Source organism: Podarcis filfolensis (genome assembly GCF_964270895.1).
Source record: "Podarcis filfolensis genome assembly, chromosome: 17".
Classification (NCBI taxonomy): domain Eukaryota; kingdom Metazoa; phylum Chordata; class Lepidosauria; order Squamata; family Lacertidae; genus Podarcis; species Podarcis filfolensis.
The window spans coordinates 22,850,662-22,872,745 of record NC_139621.1 but is presented as its reverse complement, the minus strand read 5'-3'; the positions used below and the strand labels follow the sequence as shown (position 1 = coordinate 22,872,745).

Sequence of the window (22,084 nt, the reverse complement as noted above, 5' to 3'; positions counted from 1 at the left end):
TTTTTTCCCATTTCTGTATTTTCTAATAGTATTTGAGTTGAGTGGCTTCAGACACAGCCTTTCATGTTCTCTCTAAATATTTGTCTTCTAACACATGTTCTTTCTTGTCAGTGCTACATGACTAACGGTCTCTTAGAAAGTTTCACTAAAACATTCGTTCTGAGTCTCACAATTGGTTTTATATATATATAAATGCTTTTTAAAAGCACCCTTGTTTTATACTAGCAACAGGTTTCTACACTTTCAACTCATAAGTCAGTTTGAATGATGTAGCTTTTAAAACATGCAATCTGGAGAGTACACACAGACACAGACACACACACACACAATCTGGTGGCAAAATGCCCACTGATTTTTAATAGAGCCATTTTGTATCCCATGAAGTATTCACACATCTGTGGGTGGTCATGGTAGAGCATGTCTTTGCTTTAACATAGGTATGCACTATTTCTGATGTGGAAACTTGACTGTATAGCAGCCCACCAAAGGCTCTGCAGATCTCTTGGTTTTACTATCTGCTTTGGATTGCAGAAATGGGTGTGGGTGTTGCCATACATTTGGTTTCCTGCTATACACTATATACCTGGTAAACCATATTTTGGCGTGATAGGTTATAAGTTGTGCTGGTTTGATTTCCATTATTAAATGATCACATTTGTGGAGATCATTTCATATTCATGTCATAGTTAAATATTGCAATGTTCTCACTTTTTCGTGGCACTGGCTGTGTACTGCGCATTCTCCTGTATTTCTTTAGCCTTGATGCAAACTCTTTCGAGTCATTCAGGTTTACTTTCCTGACACATTTCTTTTAGCATTTCCTCACTTCCCTTATCATCTTTCCGAAGAAACCTTCATGTTGTATATAGTATTATGAATTCGTGAGCAGGATTTGAACTATGAGCAACAGAAGGAATGAGAGATTATCAAATTATTGTTATGGTATAAGAGACAGAAGATAGGATGTAGCAAGGAGGAGAAATAAAAATCACCATGGGAAATGGGATGGGAAGTAAAAAAATAAAAAAATAAAAATCTATTTCTTATTGGAACGTTTATGTGAAATTCCTGGAAATCTAATAAAATATATCTTTAAAAAGAGCGAAAGAAACTTTCATGTTGTAGTACTAAACTACAGCAGCATATTTCTTATTTTTTTCCATGGGCTAAATCTATTAGAAGTGCACATATGTTTATGAACTTGCATTCTTCCACTGCCCTCTAGGGACCATAATTCAATAGTAGCCTCTGAAACTTTTGAGTGCTAAAATCTCAAATCATTTGTGCATATCGAGAGAATGTTGGCTGTCTCTCTGCATTTTATATTAGGACATTTCTGTTGTAAGCAGAAGGTTATTTATTTGCCTATAATCACTCAACGGCAAGCCAATTTTAAGTATATTAATATCACCAAAGAAGTTTGTGAAATTGTATAACTATAACTTGTGTGCCAGCTATTGAATCTGGAACTGGTGTTGCTTTGGATCTTGTAAAACTGGTCACTTAACAGTATCTAGCAACATACCTGCTGTTATAGCATAAATGCTAAGTGGTAGTTGCATTTTAAAAAGAAAAAGCAAGACCTTTTATTATGTTGTTTTGATAAAAAGTTTTGGGGAAAAAACAAAACCTCGCTATATCAATGTTTTGTGCTGTATTTTTTTAAAGATACCACTTCTTATTTTGAACTGATAGAGAACATTACGGCCAGTGCTTTTTTTCTGGGGGGTGCAGGGGTATGCATATCCCTAAACATTTTGTGAATCTAAGTTTGTAAAGTAAGTAAGTAATTTTTTTTATTTATACCCCACCCTCCCCAGCCAAGACCAGGCTCAGGGCAGCTAACATCATATATCAAATACATTAAAACACAATCAAACAGTTAATTAAAATACAGCTTAAAAATAGAATCAGGATAAAATTAAATGATTGCCCACAAATTACAACCATAGGGACCGGGAACCTCAAGTATTTATCATTTGGCCTCATTGAGGGGCAGTATTTCAATATAAGTAGGAAAAAGAGAGTGCCCCTAAACATTTTTTTTAAGAAAGAAAAAAAGCACTGATTACAGCCAGAAAAATCTCTTTATTTTATGGTTCTTAAAGTACAGGAATTTAATACGATGGCGAATGGGGGGAAATGGAGTATTTTAGACAACAGTTCTGCCAGATGAATACAGAAGCTGCATGTAATTTCTGCGTTCACAGAGAAAGTGCACTAGAGGGTAGCCAGAGAGAAACCTAATTATTCAGAAAGCTAGACGAGCACAATTAGCATTCTTTGGAAGAGAGGAGATGAAAGAAGATCCTTGCAGTAATACAACTCTCATCTGAATAGCCAGGATAAGTGCTTAAAAGACTGATCCTCAAGGTGATGCAATTCCAAACTGAATAGCTAGAGTAAGTGCTGAAAAGGTACTTAGTTTAGTGTCCAATCTATAAACAAAGTGATACAAAAGTGCTCCCACAATAAACTGTTCACCTTGCGACTTGCTAAGAGTCGCTACAGATGCAGTAAAGCGACAGCAACAGCAACAAAAGTTTCAGAGAGCTTTCGTACAACCTACTTTGATTTGAGAAAAAAATACATTGCGGGAGTTACATTGAAGTTTCCATTTCAAATTTTCATTTATTTTTCTACATTAACAGGTTGTGTGCATTAATGGCATTTTCTCTCTCCCCCCCCCCTTTAAAATAAACTGGCAGATAGATATGCACAACACGTTTTGTCACAGTTCATTTACTGTATATAAAAAATAAGGCTAAGAATAACACACGGGATTTTTCTTCTTCTATAGTTAACTGCCAAACTGCATCTTTTAGGTTTTCAGCTAACTTCCACCGATGAAGAAATATCATTGCAGAACAAATGGCAGTCATTTTTGGGAGCACATTATGAGGTGGTGGTAGGTAAACTTTTGCTTGCTGTTTATAGTGTGTGTGTGTGTGTGTGTGTGTGTGTGTGTGGAATGGGTGGAAGAGCTGTCCTTGCAAAATTCCAAAGGAAGTAAACATTATGTATTTGTCTTTCAGAATATTAAATCTCAAAAATAAGCATAAAATGCCATGTTATGTACACTTTAGATGAGAAAATAAAATGTGTTCTGGGCAAACAACAGTTCATAAAGTGCTGTAGTCCTTAGGAAAACTTGGTACATGACTGATTCATAAGTTCACGGTATGTTATATTATGCTGTAGGTACACCAAGCTATGCCAAGTACATAAATGGTTGTTGTTTGCCACAACTATACCCATGCAAACATGAAGTGAGTACCTGAAGTGTGCCTTGAAAAATTTATATGTAGTGAAATGAATTAGTGTCTGCTTTCATTCATTTTGAGGTGGCCACTAAGCTACAGTGAAGTGAAGCAACCCTTATTTTCAGATCACTTTCAGATGCTATGCCCTTACAGTGGTACCTTGGTTTATGAATTTAATCCGTTCCGGAAGTCTGTTCTTAAACCGAAGCGTGCTTTCCCATAGCAGCGGGGGACTCAATTTACAAATGGAACACACTCAACAGGAGGCGGAACATGTTCTTATTCCAAGGCAAAGTTCACAAACCAAAACACCCACTTCCGGGTTTGCAGCGTTCTTAATCCAAGTTGTTCATCAACTAAGTTGTTCTTAAACTAAGCTACCACTGCATTCCCATTGTTTGTTTGTTTTGCAAGGATGGTATGTGTACATGAAGTAGCTCTTACCTGCTCTGGAAGTAAGGGGAAAGGTAGGAGATGAAACCCAGTTATTTTTAGTTTACTAATTATTGTTATTTACATTATATAATTAATTGACATGATTATAAATTATATATAAGTGAACTAAGAAACTCGGTAAAACATGAGTGATTTGCCATTTCATTTTGAAGTTCAGGACAACTTTTTTTTTGCGATCTGTTGCGCTGCTTTTTGCAGTGCGTCCAATCCTCATATGATTAGAACTGACAACAGAGCATCATCCCAACTTTCTGGGCAGCATTTGCTTATTGATGTTATTACACACTGGGCAGTACTATAGCAAAAGTACTGTACCCATATTGCTGTTTTTTGGGGATTAAAACATAGTGGCTTGTTAGTCAATCCACCCCCTTAAGTCATATGGTGCTCATCATAACACAGCCTTCGAAGTAAAACCTTGCTCTATAAGCTTCTTTGCATGTAGTTATTATTTCAAATGAAGGGCTTTTCAAAGGACCACCTTTTCTCATGTGGTTCTGCTCACCCACTGGATCACTCTGGCATCACGGATATGGTTCACAAGGATACAGAACAAAGCCATTTAGGTTGTAGCACTCCCCTCACACAAAATCTAATTGTCTGATGGTTAAAATGGTGTTGTTTCCTGTTTTTGGACTGGTCTGATTTCCGCCCCCTCCCACGATTCTCTTACATTGGTTGATGATTCTCCGTTTTTTATTATGTGTTTGTCTCATGCTTAACTAGTCAGTTAAGCTATTTATTTTGCTGTTCATTTACGGCTGGTTGATGAGCAGGGGACGGTGTAGTACATTTCCTGTGCACTGTATCATCCAAAGGAGCGATACAGTTGCCTGAGCACACATGGCACTCTGGGGTGGCGGCGGTATTTTAAATATAATTCAGGGTCACAGTCAGAGCTACAGTTCTCAATCACTGACTAGCACAGCTGTTCCTCCACCTGGGATTTAGGGAGCCAGAGGGGATTATATTGCCAGGTGTGCATCCGGTCCATGCTTGACTGCTCCCAGAGGGTGACAGCAGCATGTACCGAATCTGGAATCCAGGGCTTTTTACGTTGCGCGGAAACACTTCCGTTTTAGAGCACTGTATTTTGCTACCCATTGTCCCTGTGGCACCCATGGAAGCTGACTTCTTGCATAACGGGAGGTGCGATTCCTTTGATTGTGGCATTTGTTTCATTTATTTGTGGCTTTCTCCAGCCGCCTTTCATCTCTGGGGCAGCTGTAGCTCACCAGCATCTGTTCCCCTTTGCAAAGGAGAATGGGACGTTACGGCTGGCTGCCCCCTTTCAGCTTACATTGCGATTCCATCTTGTCTTGATGTGAGAAATCAATGGGCATGGATGATGTTTGAAAGAAGTGAGCTTGTAGCTTAGAAAGTAGAGCATCTGTGGCAGAATGTTAGGGTTGCTGCTTTTAAATCTACTGTCCCTTTTGTCCGTGGGTCCGAGTGCAATTTTGAGAACAACTAATCCTTCAGTGTTCTGAAGAGTCATTGTGTTCCTTCTTTCTAGGTAGCTCACGTGAACAAGTTTAGTGAAAGCAGTGGCCTGGGGATCAGCTTAGAAGCTACAGTGGGACATCATTTCATCCGATCTGTTTTGCCAGAAGGGCCAGTTGGACGATGTGGCAAGCTGTTTAGTGGAGATGAATTACTAGAAGTATGAAATAATTTCTGCTTTACTTCCGATCCTTCCTTAAAGGCGATTCTGCTGAGGATTTCCAGTATTCATAGATACTAACATACTTTACCGTATGAAATTCTTGCATGAAAATTGTATGGATAAATCCTGCATTGGCTAATTGTATGCATCAATTTGTAATGGTGCACAATACACTGTAATTTTTTTTGCAGTGTAAACCCACCTCATATGAGTGGAAGTTGTGCAGATCTGCACTCTTGAGCAAGCCCTGCCTCATTCAGCGGCATTTTGAGGATGAAAAGTTCCCAAAGGATTGTGGATAATAGTAAAAACGGATGTGGCTTTCAGAAACCCTTTCCAGCTGACATTTGAATTTGTGTTACCTGCTTTCTGCATTGTGCCTGCAATTCTTGCAGGGCATTGTGTTTTGTGTCATTCTGGTGCACTGTGCTTCTTACAAATTTCATTTTAAATATATATATATTTCTGTATAATATTTTGTCTTCTGTCGGCAGGTAAATGGAATATCTTTGCTTGGAGAAAATCACAAGGATGTAGTAAATATTTTAAAAGACCTGCCCATCAAAGTAACAATGGTGTGTTGCCGTGCAGCTCCACCTATTAGTCAGTTGTTAATGGATGAATCTCAGATGATGGAACAGGTAAATCAAAGCAAAGGTGTGGGTCTTGTATGTGTAGGATGCTGTGAAGAAAGTGTGTGATCGCTTGACTCTAAGCAAGGCTGTTTCAGCCTCTCTTACTCCTGTGGCAAATTGAGGCAACCAGAAAATCTCTACAGGCACTCTTTCTCTCTCCCCTCCCTCTTCCTATTATACCTTGTTCGAGGTTCCACTCTGTGCTCATTCTGAAATAGAGAGCTTTATTTCAGGCATTGCCAATGTTTCTGGGCCTCTGGGCACACTTGGGATGTTGAGGAAGTGCCACTGGTGCCAGTCACAAAATGGTTGCTGTGAGGTATGTGGCATAAAACAAAATGGCTGCCGTACTGAAAAAGAGCAGAAAAAAGGGACAGGACACAAAATGATGTGAGCATTTCCTCCCTGCCCCAACCCCAACCCCCCCCCCCAAAAAAAAATCAGTGTGGGGAAAAGGCACACCAGTCACTACCACATTCAAACACGGAAAAAAGCCCTTTGTTCTTCTTTATTCTGATCAGAAGGAAAGGTGGATGTCCAAATCTGGCATCCAAAGACATGTCAGCATGTTTAAGGGGCCTATTGAATTAGTGTAAACAAATCGAATAGGAAGAGCAAGCAAAGAGTGCATTGTGCATTGCAGATTTTTGAGAGGACACTTGCAGAAACCTTTTGTGCGTGCCATAGGAGGTATTGGTGGGTGCACAGAGGCACCAGTTTGGCAACTCTCGCTTAACTATATAGCAGGACCTTAGCAGTCTTTCTTCTTGGCTGCGTGAATGTGGGATCTTGCTGTAAGGACATACAACAGTAGGCCTTGCATGCAAGTTAGTTGCAGGTTTGTCACTTCCTTGCAAGCACATACATTCACTTGAGCAAACAACGGAAGCAGTTTTATCCCACTACAAAGATGCTCAATTTGTGTGAGCTGTCTGTTTTACTGATAAAGCACCACAGTTGAGACTTGAAAAATTTCGCTTCTCCGACTTCAACAAAATATTCATTTCTTATCAGATAACACCAATGGCAGCTAATAAGATAAGGCAGAACAATCCAGAGGGAGGGGAAGCCCACATCTGTACCAATGGGTGGCTGTTGGAAGCAGCTGAGTCAGAAGCAAGGAACACAACACCATGCAAAGCATTTGGGGCACTCCCTCCCCTGGCTGCCTTCAACAGATGCCCTTTTTGCTTGCCTTTCAGTGGTGGAGAGCCACTAGCCATTTACTTCTTAACACTTTCCACTCTGCCTTTCATTGCTATTCAGAGGAGAGATAGTTGGTATATGAAGGCAGACCTGATGTAGAAGGAAAATTCAATCAGAAAAGTTTGGATGAATGAAATATATAATATATACATATATGGTACAGCCGGTCCGATCCAGTGACTGGAATGTTAGATAATATTTCCACCTACAAAGCCTGGTTTAAATCCCTACTTTAGATTCTCAAAGTGGCTTTGGCCATATTAGTATGGTTACTCAGAGGAAAAGGAAAAAATGTCTCCTCCCACAAAGCCATAAAATCGTTTTAGTTCTTTATCCTGGGTGGGGGGACGGACAAGATGTTGGCATTCAAGAAATGCAAGTCCAAAGTCCTTTAGACACACAGAACTAGTTGCATAGTTGTGTTTCACAATGAAGCAATTACCTCATGGGTTTTTTGTGAAGGGGGCAGGCTAGAGGTAGCTTGCCATTTTGTCAAGCAGAAGCGCTGTGTAAACAACTCATTATTAATAGGAAGGTTGGCTAGAGCTGCAAAGCAATGTGGACACAAATATACAGTTAGAAGCAAAATTAAAATGCAGGGGCTATTCCCTATGTGGCTTTAGAGTGGCTTCAGATGTTTTGAATGTGGAGAGAATAGAGCAGTGGTTCTCAACCTGTGGGTCCCCAGATGTTGTTGGACTACAACTCCCATCATCCCTGAGCTCTGGCCTTGCTAGCTAGGGATGATGGGAGTTGTAGTTCAACAACATCTGGGGACCCAAGGTTGAGAAAGGCTGGAATAGAGAGTTCAAATGACTTCCCTGTTCTCTGCATATGTTTGTACCATCAGAAGTGGATCTTGCACATTTCTCTTGTCTCTCAGCCTGTCCCCACCATCTAAGCTTCTGCATTTGACCACTTCGGATGTTATAAAGATGCATGGGGAATAAGAAAAGCAAATCAGTCATGCTTGCCATTCTCCCATCTCTCAATGTCCAGAGTTCCTTTTAGTCTCTTGTTATATATGTATCTACTTGGAATCGAATTTCAGTAAAAATTGTAGGATTTTCAGTTTTATTTATGGAACTGAATCTCTTTCATTTTGCAGTCTGTTATTGATCTTGGTGGACTCCTTGGCTCTTCAGAGACAGAGGATGCTAACTTGGACATGGATAATATGGGCCAGAGTGCAGATGAGGTTCAAGGATCTTCTTTGGCAATGTGGGAGACAAACATACAGCAAATTGAGCTAGAGAAAGGGAGCATGGGACTTGGATTTAGCATATTAGATTACCAGGTAATGTTCAAACTACTTATTTTGCAGAATGGGAGTACTTACTCAGGGGAATTCTGCCCCTTTAAGCAATGTAATGTCATTTACCAGGCCTTTCCAAACTCTACTGTCAAACGTGCAACATTAAGTAAACAAATTTGTGAAACTAATTCTATGGACCATCATTCATTTTATGGGACCTCGGTCTAATTCTATGGCACAGTGATCTCTGTAGCAGGTCAGCTTGCATAAAGTATTTTGCTACGATTCAGGAAGAATCTACACATTGCATAACAATAAAAGCAGTTAACATTTATTAAGATGATTATGCAGAATTGTTGGCATGAGTCTCCACAGATTAGAAACACTGATTTGATTTTCAACTCTGATTTGGTCGTTCCTCTGGTACAGACATGTACTTGGCCATTTATGTCTGATTCTATTTCTTTTAGAAATATTATTATTATTATCAGTGGCTGGACATTTGCACATTCAGCTCAAAGGAGAAAAATTGATATAATTAAACCAATTATATCAATTTTTCTCCTTTGAGCCGAATGTGGATATGCCCAGCCATTGATAAAAATAACAAGACCTACAAAGTCTTGCACAAGACCTACAAAGCTGCAGAGGAGTGTGAAATAGATATGCTTGCTAACAGTGAAATTGCTTTGCCTAATGCTGCAGAGCTTGGTTAGTAAAAGTCTGAGTATGTAAACATTCATAAAAGAATTGGACTGTGCCACATTAGTGGGGAATTGCTTTCACATTAAAAAATCTCTTGTACTTAGAATGCTATTCCACTAGAGAGGCATTTAAGTCGAATTTCTACTCTAGCGTTCTAGCTTTCCATGTGCTAGGACTTTCTGAATTGCTGGAAGGATTCGAATCCACAGTCCCCATTGCATTCTGAAGTGGCAGAATCCTGTTTTATTAAAGAAGTTCAATAATCTCCTGAGCTAGAATCGCAAGCTGTTATATTGCCCAGCGTAATCTCCCAGTGTTACATAGCCTGATCTCATGTTGGGCCTGGATAAAATATTCAGATTGAATATATACAAGAAAATGATCTCTACAAATGTAGGAATTAAATATTGGGTCCTGGAGGGTGTGAGTGCTCCCTCTCCTCCTCAGTGTCCCAGCAAACTGGCAGTTTTGGATATGCCACAACTCTCGTAAGATGTTTAAATAGTGAAACTTTCTATTCCTCGTGAGGTAAATGGAGCTTGGGGGAGGGATATCCAACTAATCAATGACCTAAAATCCATTAATTTCAGTGGGTCTTCTCTGAGTGTACCTATCATTGGATAGCTCCCATTGGCTTGGATTCCTGGACTACTGAAGGAGCCAGTGTAATGTTTTTGTCTAGATTGATAAAGAGGATTTGGCATTATTTTATTCATAATATGCTTCTTTTATTTTCATTAATGAATAAAGCGCTTCCTGAAATGTGTATTCCCCAGTGCTTTTACATAAACATGTTAGGGATCAAAGAATACTATCTTTCCCCCTTGGTTCTTCTGACATAATTTGAGTCGGCATGAACAAATATGCTTAATTATAGGGAAGCACATAGCCATTAGAAGTCTTTCAGCTGATCACTGCCTGAAACTCTCAGGTTTTAGTTTTAGATTTTTACACAAAGATATTCCATATGCCCATGTCTAACACAGAAGAGGAGAATAAAGCAGTGTGGGCACTATTTATATTATTTGATGGAGCCTCTTATTTGCTGTAGCACAAAGCACAATCGAAATAATCTAGTGCAGGCATAGGCAAACTCGGCCCTCCAGATGTTTTGGGACTACAACTCCCATGATCCCTAGCTAACAGGACCAATGGTCAGGGATGATGGGAATTGTAGTCCCAAAAACATCTGGAGGGCCGAGTTTGCCTATGCCTGATCTAATGGCTGCTTGCAGCTGCTATGTAAATGCAGACATATCTCATGAAAGTGGGGTTTCACCATTCACTGGGTTAGGGTTGGGTCATCTGCACCTTGAAAAGAAGCATAAAAACTTGCACGGGCTCCTAATTTATTGAGAATATGTTTTCCCCACTTTCCTCTTCTTTAAAAAGGACCCTGTGGATCCTGCGAATACGGTGATTGTGATCCGCTCTCTAGTTTCTGGGGGAGTGGCCGAACAAGATGGCCGGCTCCTCCCCGGAGACAGACTTATGTACGTGAATGACATCAACTTGGAAAACGGCAGCCTGGAGGAAGCTGTGCAAGCGCTGAAAGGAGCGCCGATGGGAACGGTTAGGATAGGAGTCGCAAAGCCCTTGCCTGTAAGGAACTTAAATCTTACACATTTTGTTTGGGGTTTCCTATTTTGCCAAGAAACCATACAGGTTGCCTGTTCGCAAATGCATGCGTTTCGTTTATTGACCTAGCAGCTGACGACACTCACTGTGGATGTGTGAACTAATCTCGTTTTGTTTTAAAGTGATGTAAAAAAAAAAAAAGTTCTGTCTGTGGAGTTTCATCCGTAAAGGTCAGTTCACACATGTGTAAGTGATGTGGCTTCGGCTGCCGTCAAGTGTTAAGCATACGCCTGTGAACCTGCCCACAGTGTGTCTGACTGCAAAAATAAATAAATAAAACAATAGCAATCTGAAGTGTATCTGAAGAAGTGTGCATGAACCCGAAAGCTTATACCAGAACAAACTTAGTTGGTCTATAAGCTGCTACTGGATTCTTTATATTTTTTATTTTCATTTCAATAGCAATCTGTACTTCAGATTCATCAGGGCTTCAGATTCATCATTTACTCAATAGCATCTTGTTTTGACCCTAGCTATGGAGCTTCATTTGGGAATAGCATACATTGGGCATAGTAATGGGAAGAGGAGCGGCCATCCTGGTTTGACAGAAAGGAATTTGTTTAAAGCTGGTTTTCTTCCTAACCACAAACACAGCGTTCTTGACTTCAATGCTCTTAAGTTCAATGGAGCTTATTGATGAACATTTGTGTTTAGATTCTGAGAGTAAGTGGGACTGAAGTCTGTGGGACAAAATAGGTTTAAATCCAATCTGTTAGGCTCAGCTACATTGGTAATCGGGCTCTTTTGGCAAATATAGTGAAGTAAATATAAATCATCAGGGCTGAGAAAACATTCCAAATTCCCAGGTGCCAGGACTGGAGTATTAGATACTACCGTTGTGCACAGCTAAAATATTATTTCAAACTCATGGGCATTTCATTCTTCAGTGCTTTTCCTAGCCTTGTAAACCATTACACCTGCTCAGGGCTATAAGAATAATCTGCAGTTCTCTCTTTTTCGGAGGCTCCCATTCATTCCCCTTTCTAAAAATTCCCTCACGCTGCATGTCGTGAACATTAGCCACTATCCATCTCAAGAGCTTCATTCTCTCTGCAGCTTTCACCAGAAGAGGGCTATGTTTCTGCTAAGGAAGATTCCTTTTTCTACACTGCCCAGTCCTTTGAGGAGGAAGGGCCAGCTGATTCAGCCCTCTTCCATGCTGAGCTGGCTCTGGTTAGTGGCCACTTCCTTTCCATGATAATGTGTTAAAACCCTTTTGATCTTATGTTTTCATACCAAACAAAATTTTGTCTAGCGTCAATGGAGAAACAGCCTTGACATTGTAACGTAAAGACGTATTTTAAAATGCTTGCTTAACTTCTTCTTTTTTAAGGGCTTAAGAAGGTTGTTTTATTGGGTCGAGATGCTGATATCCAAATACACACACACACACACACACAAACAAAAAACCCACAGACGCACACACACAGTCACGAGAAAAAGAAAGTACACCCTCTTTGGTTTTACATATCAGGACATAATAACAATAATCTGTTCCTTAGCAGTTCATAGAATTAGGTAAATACAACTTCAGGCGAACAGCAACACATGACCTATTATACCGTGTCATGATTTATTTAACAGGAAAAAAAGCAAAATGGAGAAGCCACATGTGGAAAAACTAAAAAAACGAGACAGTAACTTGGATTGGATTTCAAAAATAAATTCTGTGTTTGCACATTATCCTGTTTTGAGAATCGTACATTGATACAGGAAAAGGAAATTAAGGCTGCTGTCCTATGCTCTTCTGTAGGAGTAGTTAGTAGACTCACAGGTATTTGTTTCTGGGTAGAAACACAAGATTGGGCGGTCAACCACTTATACAAAAGAAGTGGTATTGACAAGAATGAGTTAAGGGGACGTGTATACCACATTACAAAGTGAAGTTTTTGCTGCTGTTTTTCAGGTCATGCTATATCGTCACCACAGAGTCTATCTAGAAGCTTGATGGATTCTTAGTTGGCTGCAACTTCCATCGTTCAAGCAAACTAATCACTTTTATGTTTCAGTAGGAAGTTTTAATGCATGCACTTGTGATATCACATAAGTGCAGGATTTGTAACATCCTGGATATGTTTTTATTGGGCATTAAAAGATTAGTGAAAAGTGTGCTAGCTTTGGAGTTACACACACACACCCTATTATTTCAAATAAAATGAGAGATTAGGTAGGCAGCTTTTGTATCATGAAGGTAATTAATTTTTTTAAAATGGACCTTTTTAGACAAACTTAAGCAGTGCACCACATTCTTAAATTCAACAATGGGACAGCATATGAGATTTTTTTTTTTTTCAGAGGCAGAAAATTATAGGAAATCATTCCCCCTGCCCCAGCACCTGTTTATCATTTGATGTACTTGCAAATTCAGATCTAAATAATATTCTCAGATAACACTGGTGTGTCACTGAATTTGAGGATATGGAGACATAGGTGAAAATGGAAATGGGCTCATTGTGTATCCAAAAGATTTTGTATGTTGGAAATCAAAAAGAAAACTAAAACAAGGCATGGTAGCTAAGAAGTATTCATCCACAGATGCAAATGTTTGGGGCTTATGTGATACGAATGCACCAGATAGCCGGACTGATTAAATTGCCTTTGCTGTTAGGTGGATTCAAGTGAGGCAGATCTAGTGGAGGAATCCACCTTCGAATCGCACTATTCCCCAGACAATGATGGTACATTCCAGTCTTCAGTTTCAGCTCTGCATGGCAGCGCCTGTGCCGATGACCTGAAGTATAACATCTCACTACCCTCTTCAACTCCCAAGGTAAAAAGAAAAATATGTATCATTTTATTGATTGCGGCGAAGCACCACTGAATGTGAAGATGTTTGCGTTTGGCTGCTGTATTGGATGTAGCAATGACTAATGTCGCCCCGGTTGGTTCCATCTGCTCGTAGGTTTGTTATTAGATTAAAGAGCAATTTCATTTAGGTAGTGTTGACTGAACACCTTTCAGACTTTCGGAGACCAAATATATTTTGTGCTATATGAGGAGGACAACATCGATTTGAGGTGCTCTTGTTTTGCTTCTTAAAAAAAAGAAGAAAGGTTTCAATGAATTTTAATAATACTGTGGGATATTTTCAAAAAGGTTAACGTAGAGTAACAAACTATTGCTCAAAAAATAGCATTTCCACCATATAAGACACTGTTCACTTTCTCCGTATCTTTAATCGTAGTCAGTTACTATATCCCTTTAGTAAATGTGATGTCGCAGTTAGGCTAAAATTAAATCAACAGCAAAATAGCATCAACATGTTGACATTCAATTTAACCATAAAGAGCAATATATTTTAAAAAATGATTTGATCCCATACCCAATCCTGTTCTTTAGCATGATGGCATCTTTTACATTTTCTTCCCCATGTTAGGATTTTTCTCCCTTCCATTTCTTGGCAACCTGTTAATTTTTTTCGCCTAAGCTTGAATAATTTCCTGTGTTTTTTTTTTAATACTCATGGTAGTTCTGGCATCATCATTGCCGGTGATGTTGATCCGTTTTCTTGGTTGGTTTGCAGTGTATATTCCTGAAAAAAGGTGTTGCTCATCTTTCACACCTGAGGTTCACCAGCTGGCTGTATCCCTTCTGGAATGTATTTCAGTCTTACTGGCCATGGGGCCGACAGCCGGAGTTTATCTCATAATGGAATTTCCTAATCCACAACAGAATGTACCTTTGCAGTGCCAATGAGACAGATTGCATTGTTTAACTTGGTAATTGTTACTTAAAGGGATTAGACAGAGAGCATGCTGGGAAATGTACGTTCTGCAACACATCTGGTCTTACAGAAGACATCACATTGGTGTTCCCAAAGACTCTCTTTCTGTCTCTGTCTCTCCTTTTACATCTACCAGATGCAGTCCTATATACGTCTTCTCAGAAATAAGTCCTGTTGAGTTCAATGGGGCTTACTCCCAGGTAAGTCCTTATAAGACTGCAACCCGAGAGTAAAATGCTAACATTAAAGCTTGGTAGCAATTCACATTTCATTTTGCCCAGATAAAAATAGCCACACAGAAAGCAATGCAATATACCATTTCAAATGAGCCAGCGACCTCTCTTCACACAGGGAGAGGTAATAAATAATAATAATAATAATAATAATAATAATAATAATAATAATAATAATAATAATAATATTTATACCCCGCCCATCTGGCTGAGTTTTCACAGCCATTCTGGCTGGCTTCCAACAAAATATTAAAATACCCTTGTAGAAGCAGAGGGACATGTGAAGTAGGGAATATCCACCTAAAAAACATTTTCATCCTTAGAAGAGCACAGGAAGCCCACACCTGCGGACCCTCAAAGTCATAGATCTAAAGTTTGGAATACAAGCAGTTGCAACTCCAGATGACAGACACATTGGAGTTTCAGTACAGTCATTATTTTGAAGAGGGGAAAAAGTTCATCTCAAATTTTACATGTTTTGGAGCCTTTCTTCACACTTGCAGAATGAAGCTTTTTGGGTAATTTATCTTAGATACAGTAGTTTGAGAGGAACATTAAAGCACTGATGGGTTAAGAAACGAGCGAGACATTAACTCCCTTACTGACAGACATGCATTCAAATAGTGCTCCATTAGGAGCAGAGTCGCAGGGTTGTATCAAAAGCAGCACCAGTGAAATTACTCTTTTGCAGTGGCAGATCAGGTCCACTTCCTGGTGGGGCCGGGTTGTGGTCCGGCCACCTAGCCACTCCTCTCAGCGTCAGGGTGGTACGGCATCTTGCGTCATGCTGGGGAAAACCCCGGCAACATCAGGTTGCCAGGTGGCCAATCAGGTCACTTGGGGGGTGTGTGGCCTGGGACAATTTAAGCCTCAGCGTGACTCTGTGGCTTCCTCTTCTGTTTCCTCTCCCTCCTCCCCACCCCAGTCATCCAACTCCAGCTGATTTGGAGGATGTGTGGAGGGCTGCAGGCGCGGAGGGAAAGCTCTGTCTTGCTTGCACAGGTCTGTTGCGCTAGTGGAGATGGAAGAGTGGCTATTGCCCTAGATTTTTAACTATATACATGTTCAGAACAGTAGGTGCTGTTCAGGAATGCTGATGCTGTCTGAAACATCTCATGCTCTTTATGAAATTGTCAGTGTAGTTTGGTATCATGTCTACTTGAAAATGTGCTGCCCTGAGCATACTCCCAGGAAACTGGATAGTAAGGTTGTATCCTTAGGGTGGTATTCAACTATGTTTACTTGGAGTAGATGCATTGGAATGAATGACCACGACAAAGTTAGGTCTATGAATTTCAGTAGGACTATTTGGAGTAAAATCTGGTTGAATACCCTTGGGTGCTCTTTCCTGGAAGCAAGCCCGACTGAACACAGTGAGATATACTTCTGAGTAAACATGTGTCGGTTTTGTTCTGATGGGCTGTAATTCTATGCACACTTACTTGGGGGTAGGTCTCACGGAACTGTGTGAGACTTAACTTCTGAGTAGACGAGCAGAGATCTTAGTTCGATCTTGGTGATTGGAAAAGCATTTAGTCTTTGCTGAATTCACTTTCAAGAGATGGGCAGAACAATAACATTGTTGTTGTTTAGTTGTTTAGTCGTGTCCGACTCTTCGTGACCCCATGGACCAGAGCACACCAGGCACTCCTGTCTTCCACTACCTCCCAGAGTTTTGTCAAATTCATGTTGGTAGCTTCGAGAACATTGTCCAACCATCTCGTCCTCTGTCGTCCCCTTCTCCTTGTGCCCTCAATCTTTCCCAACATCAGGGTCTTTTCCAGGGATTCTTCTCTTCTCAAATAATAACATACCAAGCTGTTATTCAAAAAAACCCAAACCTCTAAAAGTCAAATAAACTTTTAAAAACTTTTTTTTTTTAAATAATAGGCTGTTTGCAAAGAAAGTTCAAATGCCTCAGTTGGTTACCATTTACCGGAGCAAAACCTGTACACCATGGATCTAATGCAAAGGGGAGGAGAGAGCAGATCTTCTGCTGATGTATGTGTGGAACAGTCTGCTGGGAGCACAAGAAAAGATCCAGTAACACATTCTCCTAAGAAACAAGCTGAACATGAAAGCACAGGAACTTGGACAGCTGAAGCCTCACACAATGCAAATTTAACTTCTAGATTGAACCCTGATGCTACTGGGAAAGTAAGTGTTTCATTGCATATGTTTGTGCAGTAATGCCGGTATTTCCAGGGATCACAAAACGGAACTGATAGCCTTCCGCATATTACTGTGCTTACGAACTCCCTTAATAACTCTGCCAGCCTTGATAGCCTGGTTGAATTGTGGAATAACAGGCTCCCCTTGCAACATGGTATATCTTCCAGGTGTCCTTCCGGCAGTGCTGGTTCCTCTTGTTCAGGGCGACCGAAGTGGCTGGCTTTGTTGTAAAGATGGCTATGTTGGTGATCAATTTATGGCCTAGGCCTGCTTCAAAGGGTTGTGCTACTACTGTCAGCATAGCATCCGTTCTGTAAAACTGTTCTGAGCGATAGTAAGTAAGGGCTAAGTTTGAAGAGAGCTCCAAAGTGAAAGGGTGCAGAGATACAAAGCGTTTCTCTCTCTCTCGTTCTTCTAGGTCAGGCTGATTTGCAGCACAAGCACGCAGCAGGAGCTTGTTCTTGGACAGAGCAGGAAGACTTTGGCATAAAATCAGGCTTATACTCCTGCCTACCTCTCCAGCACTCTGCTGCTGCTGCTTGCACTGAAGTAGATAGTTTGCTTTATTTTCTTGCTTTGCTGCCAAGGAACTTGCATAAATGCTGATGTTTTAGCAGTAAACCATCGTGTTGCTTCTTTTTTATCCCTTTAACTCAGTCATATTAATTTGAAGGGAAACAAGAGTTCTGTAAGCAAATTAAGAATTACACATTTTCGTATTACGTGAATGCCTAGCAGATTGGAAACCATCTGTAATTGGCAAATCACACGGAATCCAATAATGCTCTCCAGTTACTTGTCTCTATAAACTGACACTGTTTTTCTTCTTATCAGGATCACGTACTCTTGATGGAAAATAACAGCTTAACGCATGCTGGGAGGTATTCTGCAACCCTAAATACAAACAAAAACAAGTTTGAGAAGACGATTACTATTGCAAAAGGCAATTCAAGTTTAGGTAGTTTATCTGCATCACCTTTTCTGCCATTGTTGTAATTTCTGCCTACTTGCTCCCCAAATAAAACTGTGTAATGGTGTGAAAAACAACAACAGACAAACCCATTGAGAGCGTGGCTGCTGTGTAGGCAATCTGCAACTTTTCAGGTCCATGGTGCTGTCTCCAGGAATATGTTTTTCTCAGGAGAGTAGGAAGATATTTCAACACAGGTGTTTTGTTTTGTTTTGCTAATTGGGTGGAATTCCTTCTATTGTTTTGCTCACGATATGGCATGAGATTTAATGTGAGTCAATAATATCAAACTGACCTACGTAATTCTAGTAATTAGTGGTGAGATGGGAAGCATATGGCCCTTAAGGTATTTTTGGCTTTCAGCTCCGTTCATCCCTAGTTGTGAGAAATTATGGGAAATGTGGTCCAACAAGATCTTTCCAAAGCGTTTGACATTGGGCTATTGGAATTAGTTAATAGAATTTATTGCTTGCATCTTTTAGCGAATAGTTTAGCTAAGAGTTGTTGTATCCATGACAACTGAGTAAAGCCTCACAAGACTGTCTAATCTTCTTCAGAGGATGAACGAACAACAGCACATTGAGACTGCAGTCCTATATATACTGTTACTTGGAAGCAAATCCCGTTTATTTAAAATATTTATATCCTCCCCTTCATTACAAGATTTCCCTGTGGGGAACAATAAAACTCATTCTAAAACCACAAAGCCATTAAACAGATGCAAGAGTGGGTCAGATTGCAATTAGCATCAGTTATAAAACTATAGAGCAACATCTATAAAAATCTCAAGCTGAGCACTTAACAGTTTCCAAATGCTTGAGTAAATAACTATGTCTTGATCTGATGCCGAACTGAGAGGTGATGGGTATTCCACAACTGGGGCACAACCCCAGTGAAGCTTCTCAAGCCCTTGCATAGTGTATAACTCCTGGAAGCTGGACCATTTAAATCAAGGGGACTTCATTCTAAATAGGATTACACTGTAAAAATAGCAATTCCTCAATGTTTCAGTGTGATGTTCAGAATGGATTTTGTGCTAGACAGCTGTCAAGAAACAGAAGTCATGGTCACACTCACAGCTTTGTATAAATGTAAATATCAGCATCTTGCCCATAATGATTCTGTAAAAACTGCCTTATCATAATATTAGCATATTTCACATGTGGTTTTATTTTTTATTCTGAGTGGGTGGGTGAGTGGGGAGGTTGTAGGTGGTGGTTTGCTTCTACGGATGCATATCTGCTATCGGCAAAAACACCTATGTATAAGGTTTAAGTTGACTGTTTTTTGGGGTCTTCTCATAGGCTGGGATATTACATGTAATATTGGCTGCAAATTTATCTTCTTTATTTTCTTCTACTTCTCCTTTAAGGGATGACAGTAAGTTCCAATAAAGATGGCTCTGGAATGATAGTCCGCAGCATTATCCATGGGGGCTCCATAAGTCGCGATGGGCGCATTGGTGTTGGGGACTGCATTCTGTCTGTCAATGAGGAACCTACCACTAATTTAACCAACGCACAGGCACGAGCTATGCTGCGGAGACATTCCCTCGTTGGACCAGATATAAAGTATGTAGAGTCAATTGGTGCAAGAACAATGTCTGGTGTATTTATTTATTTATTTATTTATTTCAAAAATAATCTTGAAGGACATCACATTCCACACTTACCTTGAAGTTATGTTCCGAATTCAGGATTTAAATGGCTAGAACAGGCACCCCCAAACTTGGCCCTCCAGATGTTTTGGGACTACAATTCCCATCATCCCTGACCACTGGTCCTGTTAGCTAGGGATGATGGGAGTTGTAGTCCCAAAACAACTGGAGGGCCGAGTTTGGGGATGCCTGGGCTAGAAAACAACTCAAAATTGCCAGTGTGAGTCCAGGAAGAAAATGCAAGATTGTGATTCTCAGCACGGCCTGCTCTGACCCAAGTTTACAGCTTTTAATGAGCATCCTTAAGATTTAAGTCTGATTTAAATCTGCCAGTCCTCCCTGGGGTACATTTCTTCCTTTACTCCCACTCTGGGATCCCTTCAGATTCAACCTGTTAGGTGGGTTTGACATAAACATTTTATGTTCTCTTGCATCAGATTGTATCAGATCAGCATCAGATTGCCTTCCTTGGGCAAGAAGGGCTCCTTTTTTCACTAGTACACTTGCTGGTTTTCCTTCATCCTCACAAAGCAGCAAGTGTCCCAGCCCCCCCCCCCCTCACACAAACAGATTCCTCCAGCTTCTAGCAGATGCAAGCATGTTCCCATGGGACCCAAGTTATGCAATGTCTTTCTGAGTGGAGAGAGCTGTGCCCTGTTATATTGTGCTGTGTGCATGCTTGGCGCAAGAAGAGCCTCTCAGCTCCTTGCTCTTTGATGGGGAGAAAACTTGGATTGCACACCTCCTGCGACTGAAGACCTTTGCTCAGGAAGATAAACTAGGGGATATCTTGGAATTTTTATAAGGGAAGTTTACTCTCTGTTTGCCAAAGATTCTTTTCTTTGAGAAAAATCTCAGTAGTGAAAAAGTGGCTAATTTCAGAAACTATGACACATGGCATTAAGGCAGAAGAATAATGTTTTAAAGTATAACTCTCAGTACATCTTTGACAAATATCAGGAAAGCAGTTTACTTTGTTTCTACATTTGTATTCCACACATGTAGACTTGAGGCAGGGTAGCTTATTACTTGAAAGAGGCACAAAAATCTAAAGCCTAGAAATAAAATACAGTGAATTGAAATAGTTTGCCGTCTGCTTACTCTTTGAAGACAACAGCAACAGGTGCATTATCTTTACTGCATGTTAGGTGTTCAGAGACAAGATACTTTCAGGTAACCCAGGTCATTTACAAGAAACTGGTGTAACCCGTAACTTCCTGGACCTATTAGTGGCATCATTGTCATTTGCTTAAATTGCATGTATGTAGTAAAAGGTAAATGACCCCTGGACGGTTAAGTCCAGTCAATGGCAGAAGGTGAATGCATGTTCTTTATGAATAGGAAAAAAATCCTCTTTACACATTGTGGTGAGCACAACTCGCTTCCTAATAAGGGTCCTTAGCTTTCTATCCTATCCAATCAGAAGCAGACCAAAAGTTCAGTTCCTCTGGGCATGCCTGTCTTATCTATCATCTATCTATCTATCTATCTATCTATCTATCTATCTATCCAAACATGTACATTTTTTTCCTAAGCAGACAAGCAGATGTGTGGCCTCACTTCTCACTCTACCTTACAATTTCTGTAATAATATCTAGGGCTTTGCTTTTTAGCAGCAGTCGTAACAGCTGCTTGTAACATCTGCCAGATAATTACCGAGCTGATTCAGAATTCACCTGCCTTCACCGAACGTGTGGAGATGAATCTCTGATCAAGGAAATAAAAGATTGATTGCGGTTCCATTTTTCATGCTTGTTAATAATCACCGCTATACACTCCCAATAAAGAGCAGATGCTTTCTGTTGGGAGGTGTGGATAGAATGGAGGTGGAAAGGGGAGAAGAGGAGAGAGAATAGGAGTGCACACTTTTAATGGCGCGTGTGCGCATCTTGCATTCAGCACAAGTCACTGACATTTGTTAACACCATTGTAAAAAGATGCTGCGTCGTATGCTTCACATTCTAGATCTTCTCCAACACCTGCTGATGATCAGGCCCCCTTTTATGTGTGAGTATCGGTGATTTAAAAGCTCATTATAGCTCTGTGTTGCAACTTGTCTGTTAAACCATTCATGCTTTCATAACACCCAAAGTAGCTGGGATATATCCAGATATAGGTACAGCATTATGTACGCAGACTTACATGGCTGCCTTCATCCAATTAGTCTGTTACTAGAATTGACAAGTTGATTCATTACCCAATTACATTACAGTATACTGGCATTTTTGGAGGTATTTAATAAAGATAACATTTTTTTGTCTTCTTAAATAGCACAGTAAAATAAGATATCGGGGGGGGGGGGAGGGAATTCATCTTCAAAGGGGAGAGGTCCATTTATGAGAGGGAACAATTTATGATTGTGCACAGGTTTCCTTTACTAGACAAGTCAGCCTGCCAACTGACAAGTATTAACCAGTGGCACGGGGCAGAGTATTTTTCTGGACTAAAACAGAAGACACGTTTCATCCTATGCTTAAAAAGTTAAACATGCATATATTTATTCA

The 22,084-nt window shown here is 40.2% G+C and overlaps 1 protein-coding gene across 45 annotated transcripts in view; it reads left to right on the top strand.

The window, feature by feature from the left end:
• MPDZ (multiple PDZ domain crumbs cell polarity complex component) overlaps positions 1-22,084 on the top strand; it is a 113,939-nt gene that overhangs the window by 41,061 nt on the left and 50,794 nt on the right. For 15 of the 45 annotated variants that reach the window (XM_083592641.1, XM_083592628.1, XM_083592629.1 and 12 more), the window contains exons 13-23: positions 2,826-2,912; positions 5,240-5,382; positions 5,880-6,026; positions 8,335-8,523; positions 10,579-10,788; positions 11,881-11,997; positions 13,433-13,594; positions 16,672-16,938; positions 17,788-17,911; positions 19,296-19,494; positions 21,546-21,587. In XM_083592641.1, coding sequence (XP_083448767.1) covers positions 2,826-2,912; positions 5,240-5,382; positions 5,880-6,026; positions 8,335-8,523; positions 10,579-10,788; positions 11,881-11,997; positions 13,433-13,594; positions 16,672-16,938; positions 17,788-17,911; positions 19,296-19,494; positions 21,546-21,587 — 1,687 coding nt within the window. The remainder of the gene's footprint in view (positions 1-2,825; positions 2,913-5,239; positions 5,383-5,879; positions 6,027-8,334; positions 8,524-10,578; positions 10,789-11,880; positions 11,998-13,432; positions 13,595-16,671; positions 16,939-17,787; positions 17,912-19,295; positions 19,495-21,545; positions 21,588-22,084) is intronic. The other 30 variants (XM_083592657.1, XM_083592649.1, XM_083592655.1 and 27 more) reach the window with 3 other exon arrangements.